General features: G+C 40.6%; 1 protein-coding gene across 1 annotated transcript in view; it reads right to left on the reverse strand.

The window, feature by feature from the left end:
* Window positions 1-17219, reverse strand: part of ACAN (aggrecan) — a gene marked incomplete at its 3' end in the record, with an annotated part of 33234 nt that extends 16015 nt beyond the window's left edge. The window contains exons 1-11 of the mRNA XM_029285437.1: window positions 17150-17219; window positions 15420-15803; window positions 14184-14358; window positions 12675-12802; window positions 10778-11071; window positions 10035-10520; window positions 8754-8928; window positions 6568-6695; window positions 5475-5768; window positions 5043-5222; window positions 483-2678 (exon numbers count right to left, since the gene is read on the reverse strand). Coding sequence (XP_029141270.1) covers window positions 483-2678; window positions 5043-5222; window positions 5475-5768; window positions 6568-6695; window positions 8754-8928; window positions 10035-10520; window positions 10778-11071; window positions 12675-12802; window positions 14184-14358; window positions 15420-15803; window positions 17150-17219 — 4510 coding nt within the window. The remainder of the gene's footprint in view (window positions 1-482; window positions 2679-5042; window positions 5223-5474; window positions 5769-6567; window positions 6696-8753; window positions 8929-10034; window positions 10521-10777; window positions 11072-12674; window positions 12803-14183; window positions 14359-15419; window positions 15804-17149) is intronic.
* Window positions 17220-23852: the final 6633 nt, after the last annotated feature.

Below are 23852 nucleotides of genomic sequence, written 5' to 3' on the forward strand. Positions count from 1 at the left end.
ACACCAGAGGCAGGAACCATAATTTCATTCTATTTTGGATGGATTTTATGGTTTATCTTAATGGCAATAGACTATAATCTGGAATACTTCATATATACAGTACCTGGCAAGTTTTTAAATGTGCAGTACCAGTCTATTCTCATTGTAGTAAATCTCTTTGGCATTTTGTCTATTTTGGCATTTTCTCCCCCCCCCCTTCCCTGGTATTATAAATTTATATTAATGCAGTTACCTGATGTTGTTTGTTAAAAATTGATAAAAATATACTTTAAAACATTATTAAACAATACGAGAGAGGGACACATTTATCCAAATGAATGTTCACAATCTTTAGTTAATCAACCAGTCAGATTAACTTTCCTGAGATTCTACTTTTAAGAGTCACTATGTCATGGGAGAAATAAGGGAAAGATCAGCCAGTGTGAACATTTAACGGAGTGTCTATTGGAAGTTCCATTGCATACATGTATTTCTGAATTTACCTTGTGTAATAAGCTGTATCCCATCAGTCCTCTCTGATGGGAGGAGATCGGTAGCTGTTGGTGATGGTAGTGGACTCCCTGGAGCAGCAACATCTCCTGTTTCCAACTCTGGTGTTGGATATGCACTGGCCTCTGTTTCAGCCTGAGTCTCTGCTGGATGCCTCGAGTGTTCAGTTAATTCAACATCTGGACTGCTGGTACTAAGTAGGACATCTGGCGAAAAGACTTTCTCTGGTGCATCTGACACTGTCCGAGGTGCTGGACCGGAACTGTCTCCATTAAACTGACTCCTTTCATCAAAAGTCCCAGAGGGAAAGCCACTGGTGAATGGTACCCTAGATGTTTCTGAGTAGCTTTCAGATGATGAAGATGTTTCTCCACCTGGTTCATAATGGGTTGAAGTTTCTAGGTGGCTTCTTGTTGAGACTGATGTTTCATCACTTGTTTCATTAATAAAAGGTGTTCCTACACTAGTTTCATGAAATGTGGATGCCTTACTACTGATTTCAGGATATTCTGGGGAAGATATGGTACTTTCAGGATATGTAGAAATTTCTGCATCAGATGTGGAGGCTTCTCCACTGGGTTCAGGAAAATAGAAATATGTTGCCTCTGTTCCTCCAATCAGTTGCTGTGAAACTGTTGGGGTTGTCACTGTTTCTATGGAATCAGTTACTAAGACAATTTCTGAGATTCCAGAGACATCACCACTAGCACTGGCTGTGGTTGAAGATGCACCACTTACATCATCAGTTTCTCTTCCAAAATATGGAATGCCTGAGGAGGTCCCGCTGAAGTCAACCTTCTCAGATGATACTCCACTAGATGTTGTCACATCATAAGATGCTCCTGATGTTTGTTCCTGTCCTGAAGGAAGCCCACTTATTTCTAATATCCCAGATGTCCCTTCTCCTAATTCTTGCGCAACAGATGGCTGTGTTATTACTTCCACCAAAGTTGTATCCACAAGGGAAACTGTAGGAAACCCTGATGTGAGACCACTATAATCATATGTTCCGGATGAAATGCCACTGACAAGATCAACACCAGAGCTTTCTCCACTAATGTCTGTTTGTCCACTTGGAAGTCCACTGACTTCAGTAACTCCTGAAGCCCATCCACTGAAGTCTACTTGTCCAGAAGAAGGCTGGCCACTCACATCTAAAATTCCTGGTGTTGTGCCTGATAGATCTTCATCTCCTGAAGGTAATCCACTTATTTCTACAGATCCTTTCCCTTCTTCTTCTTTATATGAAGGAGTTGTCACTTCAAACAATTTAACATCAATGAAGGTAACCCCTGAAGGTTCACCACTCCCATCAGTACCTGAAGGTTGGCCACTTAAGTCCACATAGCCACTTAGATCAGGTGGCCCAACAGATGTTCCACTGATGTCCATTCCTGAGGACAATCCACTGATGTCTAATAGGCCAGATGACTGTCCACTAACATCAAGTCCTGATGGTAATTCACTGGTATCAGGTGTGCTAGATAGTTCTCCACTGCTATCAATTCCTGAAGAAAACCCACTGATGTCACTGGTTCCATAGGCATCAACTCCAGAGGGCAATCCACTGGTTGTGCCACTCACATCCCAATCGGCAGAGGGGAAGCCTGATACATCTCCATCTCCACTGACTCCAACTGTCCCTTTCCCTTCCATTTCCCTTTCTGTTGCTGTGGTCACAACTTCCGTCAAAGTGGCATTCACCAGAGACACGGTAGGAAATCCAGATGTGAGACCACTATAATCATACTCTCCAGACGGTGATCCACTGAGGTCAGGACCAGAATGGTCTCCACTAAATCCAGAAGGCAACCCACTAAATTCTGGGGCCCTTTTGCCTTCCTGTTGCCCAGGTATTTCTTCTTGGGTTCCTGAGCTAATCCCTGATAGTTCTTCTTCTTCTCCAGAAGGTAAGGTGCTGACTTCAATAACGCCAGAAGACAAGCCACTTATGTCTCCTGAAGGTAGCCCACTCTCTGCAGAAGGCAGCCCACTCGTTTCAGGGACTCCAGAGGGAAATTCTTCAAATCCTGAAGGTTTTTCACTAGGCTCGACTGTTCCAGTTATCTCTGGAGCTCCAGAAGTCCAGCCAGAAGCAGATATTTCTGTGATTGGAGCTTCTGCACTTGTTCCCTCAGGTATTGTATCAGTGGGAAGAACAGTTGATGGACCCACAGCTGGTGGACTCCCTTGCATGAAAGAGAAATAAAGAGCAGAGACGCAAGGGTGAATTCTCAAGCAATGCAAAAAAGACGATCAGCTTTAGGCTATCTTCAAACTCCTTTCTTAACAAAACAACAACATTATCCTGCAATACATGAAGTATATATTAGCATACAGATATAGGGCTACAGAGCAAGGATGTATTACATACCCTAAGAAAACGGTTTCTCCATTTTGGTGATCAAAACTGGAGTAATATACCAAGAGTGAAATTTATAATTCTTCTCTAAATGTAATATTCAGAGTAAATTTCATATTCTTTCATTGGAGTTTTCATTGCTGCACCTCTGTTACTGATCTATAAGTTCCAGATCCTTTTAATTCTACTGTATAATCTTCAGATTGTTTCTGAATCCTACTTCATCAGTTTATAAATAAGGCCACACAGATATTCTGAGTGATACATTATAAAATGTTTAAATTCAGTTGAATCTCTTTTCCCCTTTGTTTCTGCAGTTATTTTTGTACTATGCTATTTATATGAAGATAAACTCAGTCAAGTGTACTAGACCATTGTGAAGAGTCTCAAAAGATTTTATCTTTGTCTTGTTAGTAATCAAATATTGCAATCTAAACAGATTGTTCTCTCTCCACTGAATGAATTTCAGTGTTTTGCTTGTCATAAAAATAAACAGTTAATAACAAAACAACAGGGGAACAATCAGGACTTATTATTTTCTTGTATTTATCCCAGAAATTTAATATATTACTTATTACTGTAATAATGTATTCTGCAGTGTTTCTGTTGGTATCAGCCCAGAAATATCAACTCTTATGAATGCTGTCCTTATTCTTTTTAATCTGTTTTACTCTTTTGAATCCTGTAACATCTTGAATTTAATCCTTGATCTTTTATTGGAGCATATGCAATTCATTATTCATTTATGCTAGTTGCTTAATACCTTTTCAATATGTATTGGAATCATACAGAAAAGCAAGTTAAGTCTTGGTAAAAATATTCATTTTGATAGCGGCAATTCTTCCTAACCAGGCTTAATTTTTCTCATCTGAAAACATCTGCTATAATATTTCTCCAACTCTGTAAATAAGTATTTTAAACCAAATTCTTATTATTTTTGACAAGTAGATTTCCAAGAGTTTAACTTTTTGGCGGTAGTGTTAATGCCCATTACTTGATGCAGATACGGCTTTTCTTTCTCTGCTGAAGTCTATGCCAATAGTTGGGGGATTTTTGTTATTGATCTGATAACCTGAAAGTAGGCCATATTGTGTATTTATTTCGTTAACAATCCTCTATGTTTTGTGTTTTTTTGGTTTGTCTTGCCAATTTGCATGAACATAGCATAGAGAGGTTTTTAGGCAAAGTATTTGACCTGTTTCAGAAAGCTGCAGATATCAATAAGTTATAGTTAGGGAATTTTGTTCAATTTTATCTAATTTCTCTCTTTACCTAGTTTGCCTAGAAAACCCCTGCAGTTTTCTTGGCAAAGTTTTTCTAAAGTGGTTTGCCATTTAGTTTAAATATAAAACTGGCACCAAAAGGAGCCTGGAACTGGGTTCACCTCACATGCTAAACTCTAAATCTAGAGTTACATAGCATAAATGTGTGTCATTTGTATCATTACATAGTTATAAGTGAATAAGGTACATGACTTAATGAGACAAAGTCAGTAGATCTATGCTAACAATGCAAATATTTTTTTACATATGGGCAAAAAACACTTTTTAAGATTATCTGATCTCTGGCTATCTTTGGGGAGAGGGGAGAATAGCCTGGATCTAGATTTCATTCATGAAATTTAAAATCTGATAAATTGTAATTCACTTAGAGTCTACTAGAGTTGGGTTGCTGAATAGAATAGAATAGAATAGAATAGAATAGAATAGAATAGAATAGAATAATAGAATAGAATAGAATAGAGTAGAATAATAGAATAGAGTAGACTAAAAGAATAGAATAGAATAGAACAGAACAGAACAGAACAGAACAGAACAGAATAGAATAGAATAGAATAGAATAATAGAATAGAGTAGACTAGAAGAATAGAATAGAATAGAATAGAATAGAATAGAATAGAATAGAGTAGAATAATAGAATAGAGTAGACTAGAAGAATAGAATAGAATAGAATAGAATAGAATAGAATAGAATAGAATAGAAGAGTAGAGTAAAGTAATTTTATTGTCACTTTGAATGTACACTAATTGGCATACATTAAAATGAAATTTGAATAAACAAATATTAAGATGAGGTTTTACTATGTTCTTACTGTTACATATATACTCATACAGTTTCCTATACAAGCACATCTCAAAAACGTTGCAGTTGCAACAGTTTATTCTGGAGTTGAACCAATGGAACTTATTTACCAGATAACAGTGATGTGTCAGTTGGAAATACTTCTGTTCCCCACTCAGTTTGATTATCAGAATCAGTGGCAAACTCCATTTCCACAGTTGTTTCTTCCCCAGAAGGAACTTCTTCTACACCGGGGATCATCTGAACTGTAATGAAGTCTTCTTCTATTTCCCCATACAAAGATGGCGTTGCTAAAAGACAGAAATCGTTGTTGAGAATACCCAAATAGGGAAGTTCAAGGTAGATATACAATGAAGTCTCCATGATATAAAGCAAGGATCTCCAAACTCCATGCTGGCTAGGAAATTGTGGGAGTTGAGGTCCACAAGTCTTAAAGTTGCCAAGTTTGGAGACCGCTGATACAAAGGAATGGGGAAAAAAAAGTTGAATTCTGAGAGGAAAAGATTGTTCCCTCCAGTTCAGAAAGATGAGCAGTTCCTTACCTTTGAAGCAAAAGACATGATGCCTGGATTGGGGGTCAGGGAATCCTGTCTGATTGGGGTACAAGTAAATCGTTCTCACACCAGGCTTGTCTCCACCGCAGGTAGGGCGGGGATTAACGATGGGATATCGGAGGCTGCCATCAGCCAACCAGCCGGCCTGGCAGATATCTTGGCCCAGCTTCCAGGCAGCGTAGAGTTGTCCAGTGGAAGCCATGGTTGCATTTTGACTCTCACAGTGTCTCTGGGCTTCCAGGAAGGTGAATTGTGCTGTCTGAGTTGCAAAGAAGACCTCGCCTATAGAAAAATGATGAACGGTGATGAGGTCCTACCTCCATTAGAGCTATGCAGCACTTGGGGTTCAATTTCTCCCAAACCCTACGGAGCCTGGATCTAGCACCTATCCATAACACCTCCAAGCAAATGAAAAATCCCATAAATGGATGCCGTTCCTTTTGCTGGAGGTCCAGATCCAATGGCCCTGATTTATGAACACTTCCTGACCTACTGACAACAATGGGGTGTAAAGATTATGTATTTCCTTTTTATCTCATCTTTCACTTCCTCTTTATCTTAGTCAGTGTTTCTTGACCAACTTTTAAAATATCTGGACTTCAACTCTTAGGATTCTGGTTGGAGAATTTTGGGAGTTGAAGTCCACGTGTCTTGAAGTTGCCAAGGTTAGGAAATGCTGGTCTAAGTGATTGCTGATCTGAAGTCACTTCCTTCAGTCTTTCTTTCTTCCAGGACACATGTGCCACAAAGCTCATGCTTTTGATTCTCTTCCTACTGGGCTGTGGTTAGCTGGGGTCTAGGCTGTGTCTATCGGTACAATGCTTTTCCTGTAAATAAATATTCTCTCCGCAATGAAGCTTGCTTCACTAATCTTTGCGCAGGTCAAATTCCTGCTCTGCAGAATGTTTTTTTGTCTCACACCTACAAGAGCACTTCAGCCGTCAGCATCTTAAGATGTGGTAGACACCTACAATCTTCACCTTTAGAGATTGAAACTAAAATGTCATCTAGCCGTATTTCCATGACTACACCAGAGATGAATAAAGCACTTCTCCAGAAGATCCCATAAATGTAAACATACCTTTCAGTCTTTCAATGTAACAGTAGGCATCAAACTTTTCTGATGCTGGGCGCATACCATAGGATCGCACTCCAGGGAAGTTCTCCTTGTCTCCTGCACATTTACTGCGTGGAACAACAATGGGATACCTGCCCAACAAGGATGGATCTCATCAAAGATCTCAGAATTTTTCACTAATAGCTGAGGAATGCTTTAGGTAGGCTAGGACAGGGGTCTGAAAACACAAGTCTTAAAGTTGTCAAGGTTGCAGACCCCCGGGCTAGGATCATGTAATTGTTTTCAATATAAGGATTGCACTTAGGTTTTTGGGAATGTGTTGGGAGCTATATTCCCAAAGTAGCTCAGGCTAAAACTATTTCATGAATTTATATTTAATGAACTGAATAAATTTTACGACCTCTGCATGTGTACTTAATGGACAAAATGTTAAAAGTTGTAGTTTTGCTGACAACCTTTGGAAATATTCCAGAGACCACCCAAAGCTTTCAGCTCTATGTACCTGGTGAGGTCACAATGGGCAGATCTGAACTAGATTCCTCAGCTGGCACACCATGGTAATAATAATAATAATAATAATAATAATAATAATAATAATAATAATAATAATAATAATAATAATAATAATAATAGTAACAACAACAACTTTATTGTCACTTTGAAAGTACACCAATCGGCATACATCAAAATGAAATTTCGTTGCATACAGTTCACAAAGGGTCACCACCTCCGATATACACTCCTTGTTCGTGGCCAGCTCAAGTTACAGATCTTCCATTTTAGTCTCTCTTTAGTCTCTTCGTTGAACGACATTAAAAAGAATGTGACAACCACTTTGCATGATTTCAAAATCATTGTAAATTTGCCTTGCTCCTTAATTGTAAGCTTTGTATTCCTCCGCGGGTGCTGTTGTCATGATTCCTGATTTCTGTTTTGTTTTATATATATGTCTTTAAACCCACTGTGAACTACCTTGAGTTGTTTGCCATTCATTAAACAGCCTTATACATTTAACACAACAGATAAAACAAACAGAAACGGACTTCCAAATTTGTGGGGGAGAGAAAATGTACTTAGTAATCAAGAAAATGTTAGAACAACACATTTCCTTTCAGCTTTGCAAACTACGTCATTGGCAGTTTCTGCACTGCAGTTTGAAGAATTTGAAACTCTCCTGTGAGCTGACAAGTTCAGTGTAAATATTTTTCTGGAGAGAGAAAAAAAATGGGCGAGTCGATAACTCTGAGGTGAAGAGAGAGACCCAGATCGGTGCTTCAAAGCTTTGTTTTAGGCTTCAAAAGTATTAGGGGTTTATTTAGAATTTCAAGCATCATTTTCCAGGAAGAACCTCTTGGAGTAAGATCCAACTCAATTTATAAACTTGAATCTCAATTGTATTATTTTAATCTGCAGTGGAAACTCTCCTGATGGAAATTCCCATTGAAATCAATCTCTGTGCCCAGAGAAAAGGGCAAATAAGACAGAAGGCTTAAACCTTCTCATTTTCTAGGATCACAGAAGACGGATCGAGGTGCACAAACCTTTCCAAACTCAGGACAGGCTTTGGCTTTTAAGTGAGATACAAGAATTGCATTCGGGGATGCCAGGACAAAATGAAATGTGATTAATTACATTTGAATTGTAGTCAGATCAACTAGACACAGTCAATTAAGCCTTGATTGGGCTCCCATAACAGGAATACCTGGGGCGCTTAAGATAACCTTGGTAGCTTATACACAACACCATAGAGTTTAAATGCTGTTTAGTCTTTTGGACAGCTTGCCAGTTTCTGCAAGCTCAACCAGTTTGGCTAGTCTAAGGTCCAAGACATCACAAGGACCTAGCAAAAATGGATTAGTTTAGCATCTGGGTTGTGTGTGTTCCATGCAGCCCCTGTTTTTATACTGAAAGTTAGTCCAGTGGAAACTTTTTGAGGAGCAATGGGGACCCTCCCAAGCTTATACGCAGAATCCCCATATATTCTCGTGATTTTGGAACCAATACTCAATAGATAACGTAAGGGAAAAAATTTGGGCATCCCAATAACAGAATCGATAGAAATTAGTGGTACTCCTGCTTAATGGGGCTCCCCGGAGGCTGATTAAAATAGACAGGAAAATCTGTTCTGCAGACAGGAAAATTCCTCTGCGTGGTACGTTCCTTCCTTAGCCATCAGCCCAAAACCTTACCTGACTGTCTGGTCACTTAGCCAGCCAGCATCACACTGCTCATACCCTTCTTCATAGGCAGCCTGTAGTTGCTCTGGAGTAGCAATAGCAGCATGATTATCTAGGCAAGCTTGCTGAGCTTCAACAAAAGTCAGGGAATATCTGTTGGCGGATGGCCGGTAATGAAAAACGACACCTGCAGAGAAATCAACACAAGTAGGAAGTAGGTTGAAAAAGAAATAGGAATCACGGGTGGTAGTTAAGGAAAGAAAAAGAAGATAAAATATTTTTGCTAGGAGTTATTCCCGTATGCCGTACAATTCTTGGTATCTGATTCACATGACCCATGGGATGACGGCAGAGTTCCTGTGTGGTGCAAACACTCAGAAAAGGTTTGTTTAAAAGCACGCTCCTTCCAAACTCAGCAGAGATTGTGTCTCATGAAAGGATCAAGAGGATTGTCTGTGTGCTCTACAGTGTGTCCACCTATGTTGAAAAGCTGGAGAGAGGAAAAGTGTCAGAGAAGAAGGGAAAAAGTATGGAGAAAATTAGAAGATGCTCTGGAGGTGAGGAAGACAGCCCTGAAACCATGTTCACACAACATGCTCAAGGAGGTGATGCAGTTTGGGGAAGCTGTTTCCATAGCTTAGCGCAAGGGTTTCATACTTGTTAAATATCTGCCTCAGAAATGCTCTCTCTGCCATGCACGTGGCAGGATCATCTCCTATCTCTCTTCCAATCATGAAATGCATTCTCACGGACATCGCTCCCAGTCTGAACCTTCAAGCAAAGAGCCCAAATCTTTCTCTCTGGCCATGCTTTTGAATAATGTTGATTTGTTAAACAAAATTTATATGGCTGCTCCAGTGGTGGGATTCAGCCGGTTCGCACCACTTCGGCAGAACCGGTAGCTAATTTTTTGTTGCCCAGGCCCAGAATGACTTCCAGAAGTGGCATCCATGCAGAGAACCGGTTCTTCACCTATTTCAATCCCACCACTGGGCTACTCACTCACTCTCAGTGACTCTGGGCAGCGTACAGAAATAAAAATCCAACATACAATCGAATCCAATAAACAATAAAAAAAATAACCCCCTCCCACCTCCCTGGCTACAACAACCAATCAGATAAGCCACTTGATAGGCTCTTTGCCACTCTGGGCTATGATGATGATGATGATGATAATGATCTACTAATTACTTCAGTGCTTTTGCTGATTGTTTTTGAATTCTCTATTATTTTTGTCTATTAATTAGCTTGATGCTTCACATTGAAAAACAGAGGATACCCTTGGTTCTCTACCTGTGGGAGAAGTGGGTTTCTGAGGGACTTGATCCACAGCAGAAGCAGCTGTCCCTGGCACAATCTGCTCTTCTACTGTAAACGGTGAGGCTGATTCGGATTCTGTTGTGGCAGTGGACCATGAACTATATTCCTCTGACATTGTTTCTGGGATAGCCGTGGGGAAGAGTGCATCCAGGGTTGAGGCAGTATAATTTTCTAGCTCCTCCCAGATCCCAATCTCAGTCCTGTTCTCTGTCTCATCGGTGAAACCTGTTGGAAAGAGACCTGGAGCTTCTGTAATGCCTTCATCCACCTCCAAGGTGGTGGTGGTCAGGTCTATAGGTTCCAAGGTTGCAATGCTTCCTCGTGCTTCTTCTTCGGTTGCGTTGCGTGGAAGCTCCAGCTCAAAATCTGACTCCGTGAACGTCTGGATGGTGAAGCCACTGCCCAGCTCGTCGACAGAGTCATCTGTGACATTCTCATGGATGACATGAAAGTCAGCACCTAAAGCACAAAGAAGATAACTGTGAAGTTATTTGCTTTGGTAAAGCGAATCACAATAGGGAACCCGCCTTTTTAAAGGCTGTCCCAGGACTATCCTCAAATGCTTATTTGAGAGGAAGAGAAAGGCACATCTGTGTATTTTTTTTTTAAAGGGCGGGAAGCAAAAAAATGCCATGAAATATTGGAAGAAAGAACTGCCCAAACTGAGACAGAATGGAGAAACAAAAAAGTAGCTCAATGTCTTTGTTTCTACTCACCGGTGTAGCAAATGGCATCATAGCGGGAATGAGGGTATGGATACCCTGTCTGGTTGACATAAAGATACACCGTGCGTACTCCCACCAGGTTGCCACCGCAGATGGGACTTGGTTTGTTGATGGGATAACGGACACTGCGGTCTGCCAGCCAGCCAGCACTGCAGACATCCATCCCATCCTTCCAGGCCAGATACAATTCTCCTGTTGTGGCCAAACGTCCACCAAGACTATGGCATTTCTCTGCTGCTTCTGAGAAGGTGAACTTCTCAGCGGAGGTGGCATAGAAGACTTTGCCTGCAATCACAATTATGCCATGGATTAACTCCTGAAATGGTGCCCCTTCCATTCATTGAGAAGCTTCATTAGACTTTTCCATCCATTATCTTTGCTTATGCACAGGGACTGAAAAGTCCAGAGGAAAACACTTGGGGTGTGTGTGTGAAAATGGGTTAGAAAACACATTTCTGAGAATGAACGTATAGAAATTTGAACTCTTGATTTCTTAAGAACTGGACCGTGGAAAAATTACATCCCCTATTATTTTAAGACAACCCCACCCATTTTATTAGCCAGGTGCACAATGAAAAACGTGGATAAGGATTGAGGTTATTCCCTGTTGGATTCATTTGAAAAGAATAACAGGCGTCCTCCATCTTTTTCTCTTAAGATTTTTCCTTCCTCAGCTTGTTCCTTCTTTCACTTATAATACATTTTCATTAACTACTCAGATGCTACATCGTAGAAGAGAATTATGTCTCCCCTGGGAATAGTCTGCAAATTGCTTCCTCCTCCCCAAGTTTGCTACCTGCAAGTTCAACCTTTTCATTCAGTCCTAAAGATGAATCCAGAATATTAAGCTATAAAACCCACCAGCCACCCCCTACAATTTTGGCATAATTTATCTCCATGGGTTGCTGAGAGGATTAAATTAGAAGCAGGGTAGCAGATCTGCTATTTTCAGATTCTTGAGTGCAGGATTTTAAAAAAAGTAAGAAAATAAGAGTTTTGATAAATCTAGAAAATGTTCTGAATAGGGTTGACGGTACAGTTATTACAGCACAGATTTACTTGTAAAATCTATTTGATACTAACAGACCCCCTAATGCTTACTAAAGAGCATTTTCTTTAACTTTAGAGGCAGCTCATTTTCCAAAATAATTTCAGAATTCAGAAAAAGGTGGTCAGTTCCTTCAAAAATTCCCTGTCCTCTCTCCCACTCTGACAAACAAATAGAACAGAATAAAAGAGTTGGAAGGGATCTTCTATCTGCTCAAACAGGAATTCCTCTGCCATTTTGGACAAATAGTTGTCAAATCTCTTCTTGAAAACCTCCAGTGTTGGAATATCCACAACTTCTTAAGGCAAACTCTATCGCTCTTTGGAGACGTCATCCAGAAATTAGGTTTTGATATTGTTATTATCTAGATAAGATGTGACTCTAGTTTTGAACAGAAGAGTTTCTATGAAACTCTTCAATAGGCATTTGTGGATGGATAAGGGGAATGGACAAAGAAGAACAAGATGAATCTGATCAAACTGGTTGATCTTAACAGCTGCTCTGCCACTACTTCAAGTGATCTTCTCAGTACTCACATTGATTGACCTTGAGCAGCTTAATTTTTGTTCTTGCCTTTAATTGTGCTGATTAAAATATCCATCTTCCTGAGTATTGTGGATTTTTCCAATATTTTAGAGGACAAGAACTCCCATTTAATAACATTTGTACACATTGGGTTGAGAGCTCATAACCTTAAAAAGCCTCTCGAAGCAGATCAAATCCATGTGTTTATTTTGCTGCTTAAATCATTGAGCAATGTTTTAAACCCTGCACAAGCTATCATTAATGCCTTCTAACTGAAGAATAAGAAGTGTGTTAAGTATAACAAGGAACTATTACCTTCCATTTCCTCTGCGTAACAATAGACATCGTATGTCTCATCTGTATCTCGAATACCATATGTTCTCACTCCAGGAAATCCATCCTTGTCACCATAACAACCTTCTCGAGGATGGTGCATTGGGTACCTAGTTTAATAAAAGAGTTAGGGGAAGGAAAATTTATCTTCAAGGGAAAAGGACGGAGAAGGGAAATAGTATATTCTGGGATAGAAATAATTTCTAGAAAAATCAAAAAGACGATTGAGCATTCAGAACTATAGCTTTTATGTTAACTGGACAACTAACATGGAGAACCTCCACTTGGTGGACCACTGAGTTCCACCACTCAGTTCTCTGGCTTCTTCTCACTGTTTTCAATCTTCATTTTCTTTTTTCTTTTTAATTGTCCATCCCATAAATGTTTGCTCATAAAAATAAGAAATTTCTTCCTCGGGAAAACTCTTGTTCCAAGCTCTGATAGAAATGTTTCTCTCTTATATATATATAAAAAATGGGATTACAAGCTGTGATTGTTTTTTCTGCCTCTGCAGAGAAACAGAAAGAACTGGGATTACAGCTGAAGGGGACAGACTTACAAATGGGGGATGTTTTCACTGTAACGTGTCAAGGCACCTAGGACAGTGATGATTGAGTCATGTGGGTAGGCCCAGATTTTTTTTTATTTATTTGAGAGGGAGAGACTTTTAGATATTTTGGTTTTTTTTTTCAACAGTTAAGCCTTTCCTGCGGCTTTTACCGTAGTTCAATGGATAGGAAACCATGACAACTGGATTCTGGAACTGTAAAACTCAGTAATGAGACCTCAAGTTGCCCATCTCTGCCTGGCTGCATAGTTGTACAAAACTTAACCATCTGGAAGTCACTTAACTGCAACTCACAGCAAGCAGGCCAATCTGTGAGGGAAGCTGGGAGAAGTAGTTCAGTGACACCTGCACTGAAGGTGTGCACCCATGCTTTTAAAATTTTTACTTTTCTTTCCTGAGTTTCCACTAATATTATCCAGGCCAGCAGAATTGTGTGGAGAGAGAAACCCGATTCTCTCACCTGCTATAAAGCCTTCAATTCTCATTAAATGAGCAGGCGGGAGATAGCCCAGTCACGTCATTTCCTACCCCTTCTCTAATTGGTGATCCACAGCACCACTTAATATTATACCATGATTAGTCTCTCCACACCGACTACTCTGGCTGGGGAACATTGGAAATGAATTTTAGTTTACCCAGATGGTGTAGGAGAAGAACAGGAAGAGCCAGGTAGTGGCGTCAAGAATGGAATCAGCCTAGAGTCATTATGTTGCCACAAATGGTTCTAAGTCCAACTCTTCTTGAATTCTACTGACTCTTTATCTAGCACCAATGTAGTGGTGATTGTTTGTTGACTAGATTCTTGTATACAGACATGAGCAATATATCATTTTAACTGGATCTTAACGTGTGGTCCCAGTTCTTTGCATCTGACAGATGAGTTGGAGGAAATGGTATACAACCCCCCCTTGGCAATTGCTTACCTGACTGTTTGATCAGACAACCAACCAGCATCACACTGGTCAAAGCCATCATCATAGGCAGCTTGGAGCTGCTCAGGAGTTGCAATGACTGCACTGTTCTGGATGCATGCCTGCTTTGCCTTCTCAAAGTTTAAAGTGTAGCGGGTAGAGATGGCTCTGTAATGGAACACGATCCCTGGAAAACACATTGGTTCAGTTTACACAACAGGCTTCCCTTGGCTACTGAACCAACCCACTGTTGTGGTCTGTCGGCCACCGGAGGACTCCGTGGCCGACTCAGAGGAGGAAGCACAGGAGTGGGCGTGCGCACACCCACCCACACACCCCCACACACACCCACACACACCATTCCCAGATAGAGACCTGGGACTGTGCAATCCCAAGATGGAAGCAGGAGGGGAAAGAAGTTCAGGGTGAGTACACTCTAGAATCTTTCAGGATATATCTAGTAGCTTAGAAGGTTATACTTTAATTTGGCAAGATTGATGTCAGGCCCAAGTCAAGAGACAAGACAGTGAGATCCAATTGAATCTGATCCTTATACCCAATAGACAGAATGTTGCCAAACAAAAACTATAACCTTCTAACCTTCATAATAAACAATAAATTTGTTTATATTTCTATTTGCTTCTTTGTCACACATTCACACGAATACACGTTCACTGTAAACAGACTCAATGCAGATATTCCCCCAGTCACTATTCTTGTTCATGACTCATTGTTCTCTCTACTACCTCATCTCATTCCCATCCATCCATTCAGGCTACTTAGCAGAATATTTTATCATGCTGGATCAGAGAATATGGTACCTTTGTACATCTTTTATTATCACTAAAGCATAACACATAACAACCACCAATGTTCACTCAGAGCATTCTAAATGACACTGGTTCATGCTTTCTGACATATAACTTAGTCTTCTGATTCATAATTAAACATATCCTCTTTCTTCAGAAATCAAGGAGCACTAGTAGGAATAAAAATGGAGGTACCAATAAAGAAGAATCGTTGAAATGAAATCAGGGTTGAAATGAAAGGTCCTTGGCGCTCTCTGAGCTTGGTTGTGTTTTTGCAAATGTTTCATTATCCAAACCAGGTAATGGTCATCATTGCTAACACTGATGAAAACAACCAATGTCAGCACGAAGGACCCCTCATAAAAATGGAGGGGAAATTTTCAGCACATCCCGAATCAAAACTCAGCTCCAAAACAGTAAAGAAGATTTGCTTTCTCACCTTTAACTTTCACCTCCACCATGTCCTGGCTGTCCTCGATACCATGAATTACTTCACAGCGGTAGATCCCAGTATCGTTGGACCGGAGTGTCTTGATTTCCAAAGTAGCATCAGTTGGTATGGAAGGATAATTGGGTAGAGAGATAAACTCCTGGTAGGCAGTGTTGATCCTTACCTGCCCATCCATGGCCACTAGAAGGACAACTTCTTTGTCTTCTGATACTTTGCTCCATTTGATTCTTGGGGACACTGGTGGGGTGTTGGGAGCTGTGGTGACTGGCCCCAAAGTGTCGATAAAGTAGCAGGGAATGGTCAACGTTCTTCCCAAGGGAACACGCAGGGGAGAACGTAAAGGTATGCTCACACTGAGCGTGGCGCTGTGGTCTACTGATCCCCAAGAGAAAAGGAGAAAAGAAGAACAAAATATCAGTATCACAGGATCATCCTTGTTGAACAGACAGAATCATTTCCAAACCAGGCCCATGGAAGAACAGCCTGTGTCCTTTTGGCAAACGTGGCCAGCCCTTGGACATAACTCAGAGTGGTATGATTTTTTGATCAGTTTAAAGCAGAAAACAAGTGGAATGTTTGTTTGTTAAATTTATTTGCTGCCCAATCTCTCTGTGGGGCTACTCGGCAGAAATATGCAGCTTTCATCAATTTGTCAAACATTAACACAACTTTTAAAAAGAACTGGTGGAACAGCTTGCCTCCAGAAATCATGGGAGCTCCATCACTGGGGATTTTTAAGAAGAGATTAGGCATTCACCTGTCTGTGACTGTATAGGCTCTCCTGCTTGAGGGCTCATGCCCTTCCCATTATCCTACTAGCCCTCTCCAGCTTACTCTGCTTGGGACTGTTTAAAAAAGCCTACTTGGAAGCTGCAGCGGGTCCAGATTGCAGCAGCCTAATTTGTGTCATTGGGAGCACATTATGCATGTGCTACAACCCTACATTAGTTGCCAACAAGCTTCTAAGTTCAATTTAAAGTACTGGTTTCAATCAAGTGCTATGGCTTGGCACTTGGCTGCTTTCAAGACGGCTTTCTCCAGTTAGAATCAGCTGGAGCCACACAATTATTCCAGAAGAAGCAGCTTGTGGTTCCTCACTTCCAGGAGGTGAAAGGGATTGTGGTTCTTCAATTCTGGGAAGTCACTGCTTTGTGGCAGTGCTGCCCCTTTAGAATGGCCTCCCAGTTGACATTAGTTTGGCTCTCTCTCTAATGGCCTTCAGCAAAAAAAAGAGAAGAAGACTTAAAACAGAGCTCTTTTGTAGAGCATTTAGGGACCGAGCCCACTTATTGTTATTTTAGTTATTGTTTCTCTACTATATTTTATCCTTCTTCTTTAGTTTCTGCCATGGTGATTTTAACCATAAGTGTACACATCTGTAAAAGGCTGAGAGAGTTCTTAAGAAAAGGGCAGAGGACATGGAATCTTCTGGATGTACAATAGTAGCTAAACCACAACTTCCATAAACTCAACCAATATGCTTAATAGTACAGGATGATGGAGATTGCAGCTACCAACACGTGGAAGGTCGTATGACATTCCTTCTTGTTTCAGAAGCTGTTCAATATCAGAAGATGGAAACTCTGATAACTTAGAATGTAGAAGCAGCAGCATGAGAATACTTTTACATTGTCAATTACTTCCCAGAAAGGCAACAGAATTGCTTCTGTTTTTCTCTTTACAGTTCATACTAAAGGTGAACCCCTGGTGTGACATACCTAAAACTTCCACAGAGGTGGCTGCAGCGATGACACGCAAACACACAAATGCTAGTAGTAAAGTGGTCATGCTTTTCCTGAAATACAAATAGAGGATAGCGAATTAGTATTTTTGCTAGGATGAGCAAAACAACAACCAAGGACAATTTAGCAGGAGGTGCTTCAGTCCGTATCAAGCACCTAGACAGACAACAATATTTTACAACAACGTATTTAGGATTTCACCTTCTCTAGCTGGCAAGGAAGAAAAATACTTTGCATTTCAATATTTTGGATGCGCTGCCTACTACAGCCAATACGGACTTTAAATTAAGAGGTGACAATGTTCAAAATTGGTGTTTGGTCACAGCTGGAAACTGGACATTGTCACCTCCTAATTAGCAGCTGCCTGTTGCTGCTAAGGTTTATTAAATCACAGTTTTCTGATGCATCTGAACAAGGAGATTGGCTTATGGAGGGCACAAACTATACTTGCAACAATGGTTTAGTCAGAACATTTTTTCCAATTCAGATAGAATGGAAACTGGGTTTTAATCCATCACGGGAGCATGGCAATAAGGTGAGTGAGACGTGGGAAAAGGGGAAATAATGAGCCCACAAGTGGTACTGATTGGTTGGGTTCACACAAGGCAATAAATCTAAAGACCAGGTTGCCAAAACATAATTGCTTGATTCACGTAACGTGCTATGCCCAAGCAAATGATATTATAGCTTAATAAGATGAGCCAGGTTATATAAAATGCCTGTGGAGATTCTCAGCCATCCAGGTCATAATTGTCTCAAAGGTGCCTTTTTCAAAAGGCAACTGGACTGTTTTTTCCTTGAGGAAGAAAAAGATGACATTTTGCATCTCATCCAAGAAGCTTCATTGTTTTTTTTTTCATCCTGCTAGAACCAACGAAGCTTCTTGGATGAGAAGTGAAACATCTTAACAGAATAACAGCATTGGAAGGGATCAGAAGGCAGGACAAGAAACCATGGATGGAAACTAATCACAGAGAGAAGCAACCTGAGATTAAGGAGCAACTTCCTAACAGTCAGGACAATCAACCAGTGGAACGGCTTGCGGACAGAAATTGCAGGCGCTCCAGAACTGGAGGTTTTTAAGAAGAGATTGGAAAGCTGTTAGTCTGAAAGGGTTAGGGTTTCCTGTCTGAGCAGGGGGTTGGACTAGAAGACCTCCAAGATCCCTTCCAGCTCTATTCCGATTGTGTCCACAAGAAAGCATCCCATTAGATCAGAAAATCAAAACTGGTTCAGAAAAAACATGTTTTTTTCAGTGAGCGGAAATTTCACTATAAGAACCAGCAGGAGCTCAGCTGGCTTCATATCCAGATACCTAATGAGGCATACTGTAAGTTGATATTAAAGTAGAATTGGCTTAAGAGCATGAGTGGAGAACAGAATGGGGGTCAACCTGAACCAAACAATAAAGTATATTTAATATACCAAGTCATACATTATTGGATTTCTAGGAAGGCCCATAAAAAGTATAGAAATCATCTTTCAAAATTCTCCAATTTAGTTCTGGTCAGATGGGGAATGAAGGCGGAGAAGGTAGAAGCAATTGCATGAATTTTTTTTCCCCAAATACAAATGAAATTCTCCAAACATTTTACCACTGGGATTTTTTTTTTCTGTCCAGCCTGTTATATCCACCACAATTAGTTTCTTGATCACGGAGAAAATGAATGGATCATAGAATAAACTAATCCTCAGTTTAATCCAGCACAAATGACCAAGGCTGGATGAATTATAGAAAGACCTGGAATTAAGGAGAAACTTCCTAACAGTGAGGACAATTAACCAGTGGAACTGCTTGCCTTCAGAAGTTGTAGGTGCTTCATCACTGGAGGTTTTTAAGAAGAGACTGGACAGTCACCTGTCTGAAATGGTACAGGTTCTCCTGCTTGAGCAGGGGGTTGGATAGAAGACCTCCAAGGTCCCTCTCAGTTCTATTCTGATTGATTGATTAAAGATAAACTAAAGGAAAGTTAGCACAATTTCAGATCTTTTGGTTGGCTTTGGACTCTACTGATATGAATAAATTGCATCACTTCTAAAGAACAAGAAGGATGCCATGTTGCATCTGATTAGGCATCTGGCCCCTTCCAGTCCATATTCTATTCTATCCAGCTCTCTAGGTGCTAGTCTGGGAAAGGTGGAATGAAAAAGACAAAGAAGCCAACTAGCCACAAGGTGGATCGGTGCACCATTGGACTTGAAGGGAGTAGAGTAGAGTAGGGAGTAGAGTAGAGTAGAGTAGAGTAGAGTAGAGTAGAGTAGAGTAGAATAGAATAAACAATAGGATATAGAATAGAATAGAGTAGAGTAGAGTAGAGTAGAATAGAGTAAGTAGAGTAGAGTAGAGTAGAGTAGAGTAGAGTAGAGTAGAGTAGAGTAGAGTAGAGTCGAGTAGAATCTGCGAATTTACAAGTCGGATTGCATAAGGAACAAAGCTGTTGCAGAATCTAGTAGTCCTGCTAGAAATACTTCAAAACCTCCTCCCAGCAACCTCCTGGAGAAGATCTATCTATATGTTGGCTACTTGATGGCACACAATCAATCACTAATCAATCTTTATTTTATTATTATAGGCCACAGTTCTGCTGAAATTAATTTAGCTTTTGTATTTGTTGAATTGTCCCAGGCGAGTTGTCCCACAGCAAGTTGGGTGTGGCAAGTTGGCCCGTTTTGGCTACATATTGTGATAAGATAAATGCATGGAAGACACCTTATATTTTATATTTTGCAGCACAATATAGCAACATCAGATCATTTGTTCATTCCTAATGACATGGCATGTCTAGCCAGATTTAAACTTGATTTCTTCAGCTTGTTGCTTAGAGCTTTTGTACAAAGCTCCAGCTCAGTAGGTTAATTTACAGCTCAGTGTATTTTACAAACCCAGAAGAACAGGAGTTATTCAAGAAACAGGTTTAGTGTGTTCCCCAAAGGCTGCCTCCATATGTCCCACTTAGCAAGTCAAAATTTGTGCAGGTCTGCTGAACTCAGTGTATTCCAGCAAGTCCTGCCTCTTTCTATCCATGGACCCAGGACATAAATAATTACTTTGGATTAAGCCTGTTCTTTTTTGGGAGGAGGGGCGCGGAGGGGGGGGGGAGAGGCAGCTGGGGGGGGGAAGAGAACACTGAAAAAAAATCTTCCCTTGTTTTGCTGTTATTCTTTATTGGACCTTCTTGGAATCAATCAAACTGTTAGAGCACAAAAACAGCAAAAGTCAAAACTAAGAAACTTTACAGCTGTTTGTTCTGGGTCATGGAAGGAAAAGTACATCAGGTGCCTCAATTATTTTGGGGAAGTCCTTCCTTACTGATCTGTCAGCTACTTAAAGGCCCAGAATGAAGCACTGCCTTGAAAAGTGCCACCAGTCTGGCTAGGTTAGCTCAATAAATTAACTTGCAGCTTGGGGAAGCCAAATCTGCCTACGGAGTTTTCTCTTACATTCCGTTTCTTAAAGGGAGATATGCAAAAGAGAGACATTTTACAAATAAACTGAGCACTGAGCATTTTTCCTAGATGTGAATCTGTTGCTTTCGCATTTGGATTGTGTTAATTGCGCATTCTTAAGCCTTTTGCAAATGTTCATTAGACCTTTTTTTTAAAAAAATAATTAAATCACCCTCGCTTCCAGTGAGATCTTCATTCATTTTGTTCTATTTTATTGCAGCTTCTATGGTTACTTCAAAAGCAGTTTAGGAACATGATTATGAGCAAAACAACCATGTCAAAAGCAGTAATAATATAAAAACAGCAGCAACCTAGTCATTATGGAAAGCAAACAATAAAAACACAGCTGTGCCAGTCAATGTGAATATCATTTCCGCACAATATCACCAATCTTTCCATAACTAACACTGAATGAATACATTCTTATTCAAACACAACACAAACACGAAGATTTCAAGGCAATGTAAATTTAATTATTAAATAGTTGCAACATGACATCCTTTCCCTGCCACAAAGGAACTAATCATAAATCACTGAGCTCTGTAATTCTGATATTTGAATTATTACTTACAATATCACGAACCTTTCCATAACGAACACTGAATAAGTACACTCTTACAAACACAAACATTCCAAGCTAATTCAGTCATGAACTACTCTGAGCTCTAAGATTCTGATACTTGAAATTATGTTGTTACTTGGTTAATTTATTATCTAGACTTTTATTAATTTAATCTAGACTTGGTTAATTAATTATCTAGGGCTTTTCAACCAGTGGTACGGGTACCACCTGTGGTACATTGGCACCTGGCAGGTGGTACGCAACCATCCTAGAAAAGTGGTAGTGGGGGAGGAGAATGAGCTGAACTGGTGGCAGCACCGCACAAGCCTGAGCGAGAGACGGCTGGAGCTGCAGGGCTGTCAGGGCTCAGCGGAAGTGCCAGGATCACCGCCAGGCTCCAGCTGGAGCTCGGCGCTGATCCTGGCACTTCTGCTGAGCCCAGAAGAAGCGCCGATCAGCTGGAATGTTGCAGCATCTCCAGGGTCTTGTGATTTACATTCAGATGCTTGGCAACTGATTTATATTTATGACGGTCACAGTGTCCCAGGGTCATGTGAAGTGACCAAAACCTGCTGAAACCACCCAGCAGATGGGGGGAATAAAAACCAAACACCCCCCCACCCCACCCCCACTGCCAATCCTCAACAGAAATGCTCACAACAATGAAAAGCTCGGACAGGAGGAAGAGCGCGGCTGGGCGGGCAGGCAGGTGTCTTGCTTGGCTGTGGCTTGGGGGGCACTTTTTTCAGTGCCATTGTAACTTCGAACAGTCACTAAGTGAACTGTTGTAAGTCGAGGACTACCTGTACTTTATCACGTTTTTTTCCTTTTTTTTTTTTGGGTCATCAAGGTTTTGACACCTTGCTAGAAGACTGGTGGTACTCGGATGTTACCATATCTTAAAAGTGGTACCATGGGTGAAAAGGTTGAAAAGCCCTGTTCTAGACTGCAGTCTAGATCTGGATCTATTGCCTTCAACTAGGCTGAAACCTTTTCTCCTGAATAGCTTTTCTCAACTAGGACACCTCTGAACGTGTAGAGCTTGTGGAGAATTTAATTCCAGAATGTTTAACGCTGACCCAAAGGGCTGAGAATTATGGGAGATGATGTTTATCTATCTGGGACTCCCCAGGATGGAGCAGAGCACCATGGACAACTTCACCATTTCCAGAAACAAGATGGCCGCCGTTATGTCAAATGACTCGTAGAGATGCTGAGAAGAACCATTTTGTGCAAGACTGAAAGTGGATGGAACAACCTTCTCATTACAGAGGTTTTTTTTTTTTTTTAAAAAAAAGAATAAATTATTTTCCAGTGGGCAGACTCCTGAATAAAGAGTGGAATGAGTCACAACTGCATTTAAACAAGACCACAGATGAACGAAATGGCTAGAGATGGCCACACCTAGAATGAAAACCCAACTTGACTTTTTCATAGCTTAACAGGGAGACAAACACGAAGGTTTTCTGCTTCACAAAGAAGCTTCTGTCTGCTTCCCCAGTCCAGGCTGTGGTTTGGGTGGATCCCAAAGCGCCCTGCCCCGGGTGCTCTTTCTAAGACCCCTTTGTTGTAGAAATTTCACACCTCTCTGCATTTCTCATCTTGCAGACACTTTTCCCACTCCTTGTTTTTGACGACAACTTTAGCTCATCCATGCGCCTTGAAAGGCATCACATTTATCACGTTTTAGATAAAGTCACACCCTTTCCCGGTCATCCTTCCCACACAAGAGTAACAATTTGTACAAATTGTCCAGCGAGCATATAATTTATACATATTTGGTATCACTAGAAATATTTTCTCTGGCCATTTCATGCTTCCAGAAGTTGTGGGTATTCCAACACTGGAGGTTTTTAAGAAGAGATTGGACAACCATTTGTCTGAAATAGGGTTTCCTGCCTGAGCAGGAGGTTGGACTAGAAGACCTCCAAGGTCCCTTCCAACTCTGTTAGTCTGTTATCCTCTGTGAAAATGTTTTTAGATGCTTTTCCATGGAAGTATACAAGTAGAAAGTGGACTTCTGTGATGTTCTGGCATCAGACTATTAGAGCCAATAGGATTTCAGTTGTAATATTGTATTTCTCTAAATGTCATTCCTAAAATTTGCCAAAAGACAACACTTGCTTTGAAATGTCTGTTCTCCTGGAATTTCACTCCTTAGCTCAGCTGCTCTTCTTCCTCTCATTTTACTGGTGTTTGTGTGTGTGTGTGTGTGTGTGTGTTCCTTTCCATCTCTCCAGAATCTGGAGCTAATCACTTTTCTGTTACTAGAGGAAATATAGTTTTTCCAGTGCCCTAACAGCCATCAAGCCCACTCGGAATATTATCTTTTCTAATGTTTCGGGTGCCAATCATTGGGTCAAGGGGAAAAATGTCCTGTGGCACCTATAGTAAGCGAAGAGAGATAAATAAGCTCATAATTAGCTAAATACTCAATTAGAAGTCAGACTGACCTAGGTTGGAGATAAACTCCAAACAACAGGAGAGATACTCCAAGGAAATCAGAGCCTAAGATTGAGTCAGGAAACTGAAATAAAAATTAGACTAGCAAACATTATGTTTACCTATTTCATACATTAAGCTAAGATCATAGAACACAGAATAATAGGGTGGAAGGGACCTTGGAGGTCTTCTGGTCCAACTCCCTGCTCAAGCAGGAGACTCTATACC

Source organism: Protobothrops mucrosquamatus, unplaced genomic scaffold, assembly GCF_001527695.2.
Source record: "Protobothrops mucrosquamatus isolate PMUCROS unplaced genomic scaffold, P.Mucros_1.0 scaffold1695, whole genome shotgun sequence".
Taxonomy (NCBI): Eukaryota; Metazoa; Chordata; class Lepidosauria; order Squamata; family Viperidae; genus Protobothrops; species Protobothrops mucrosquamatus.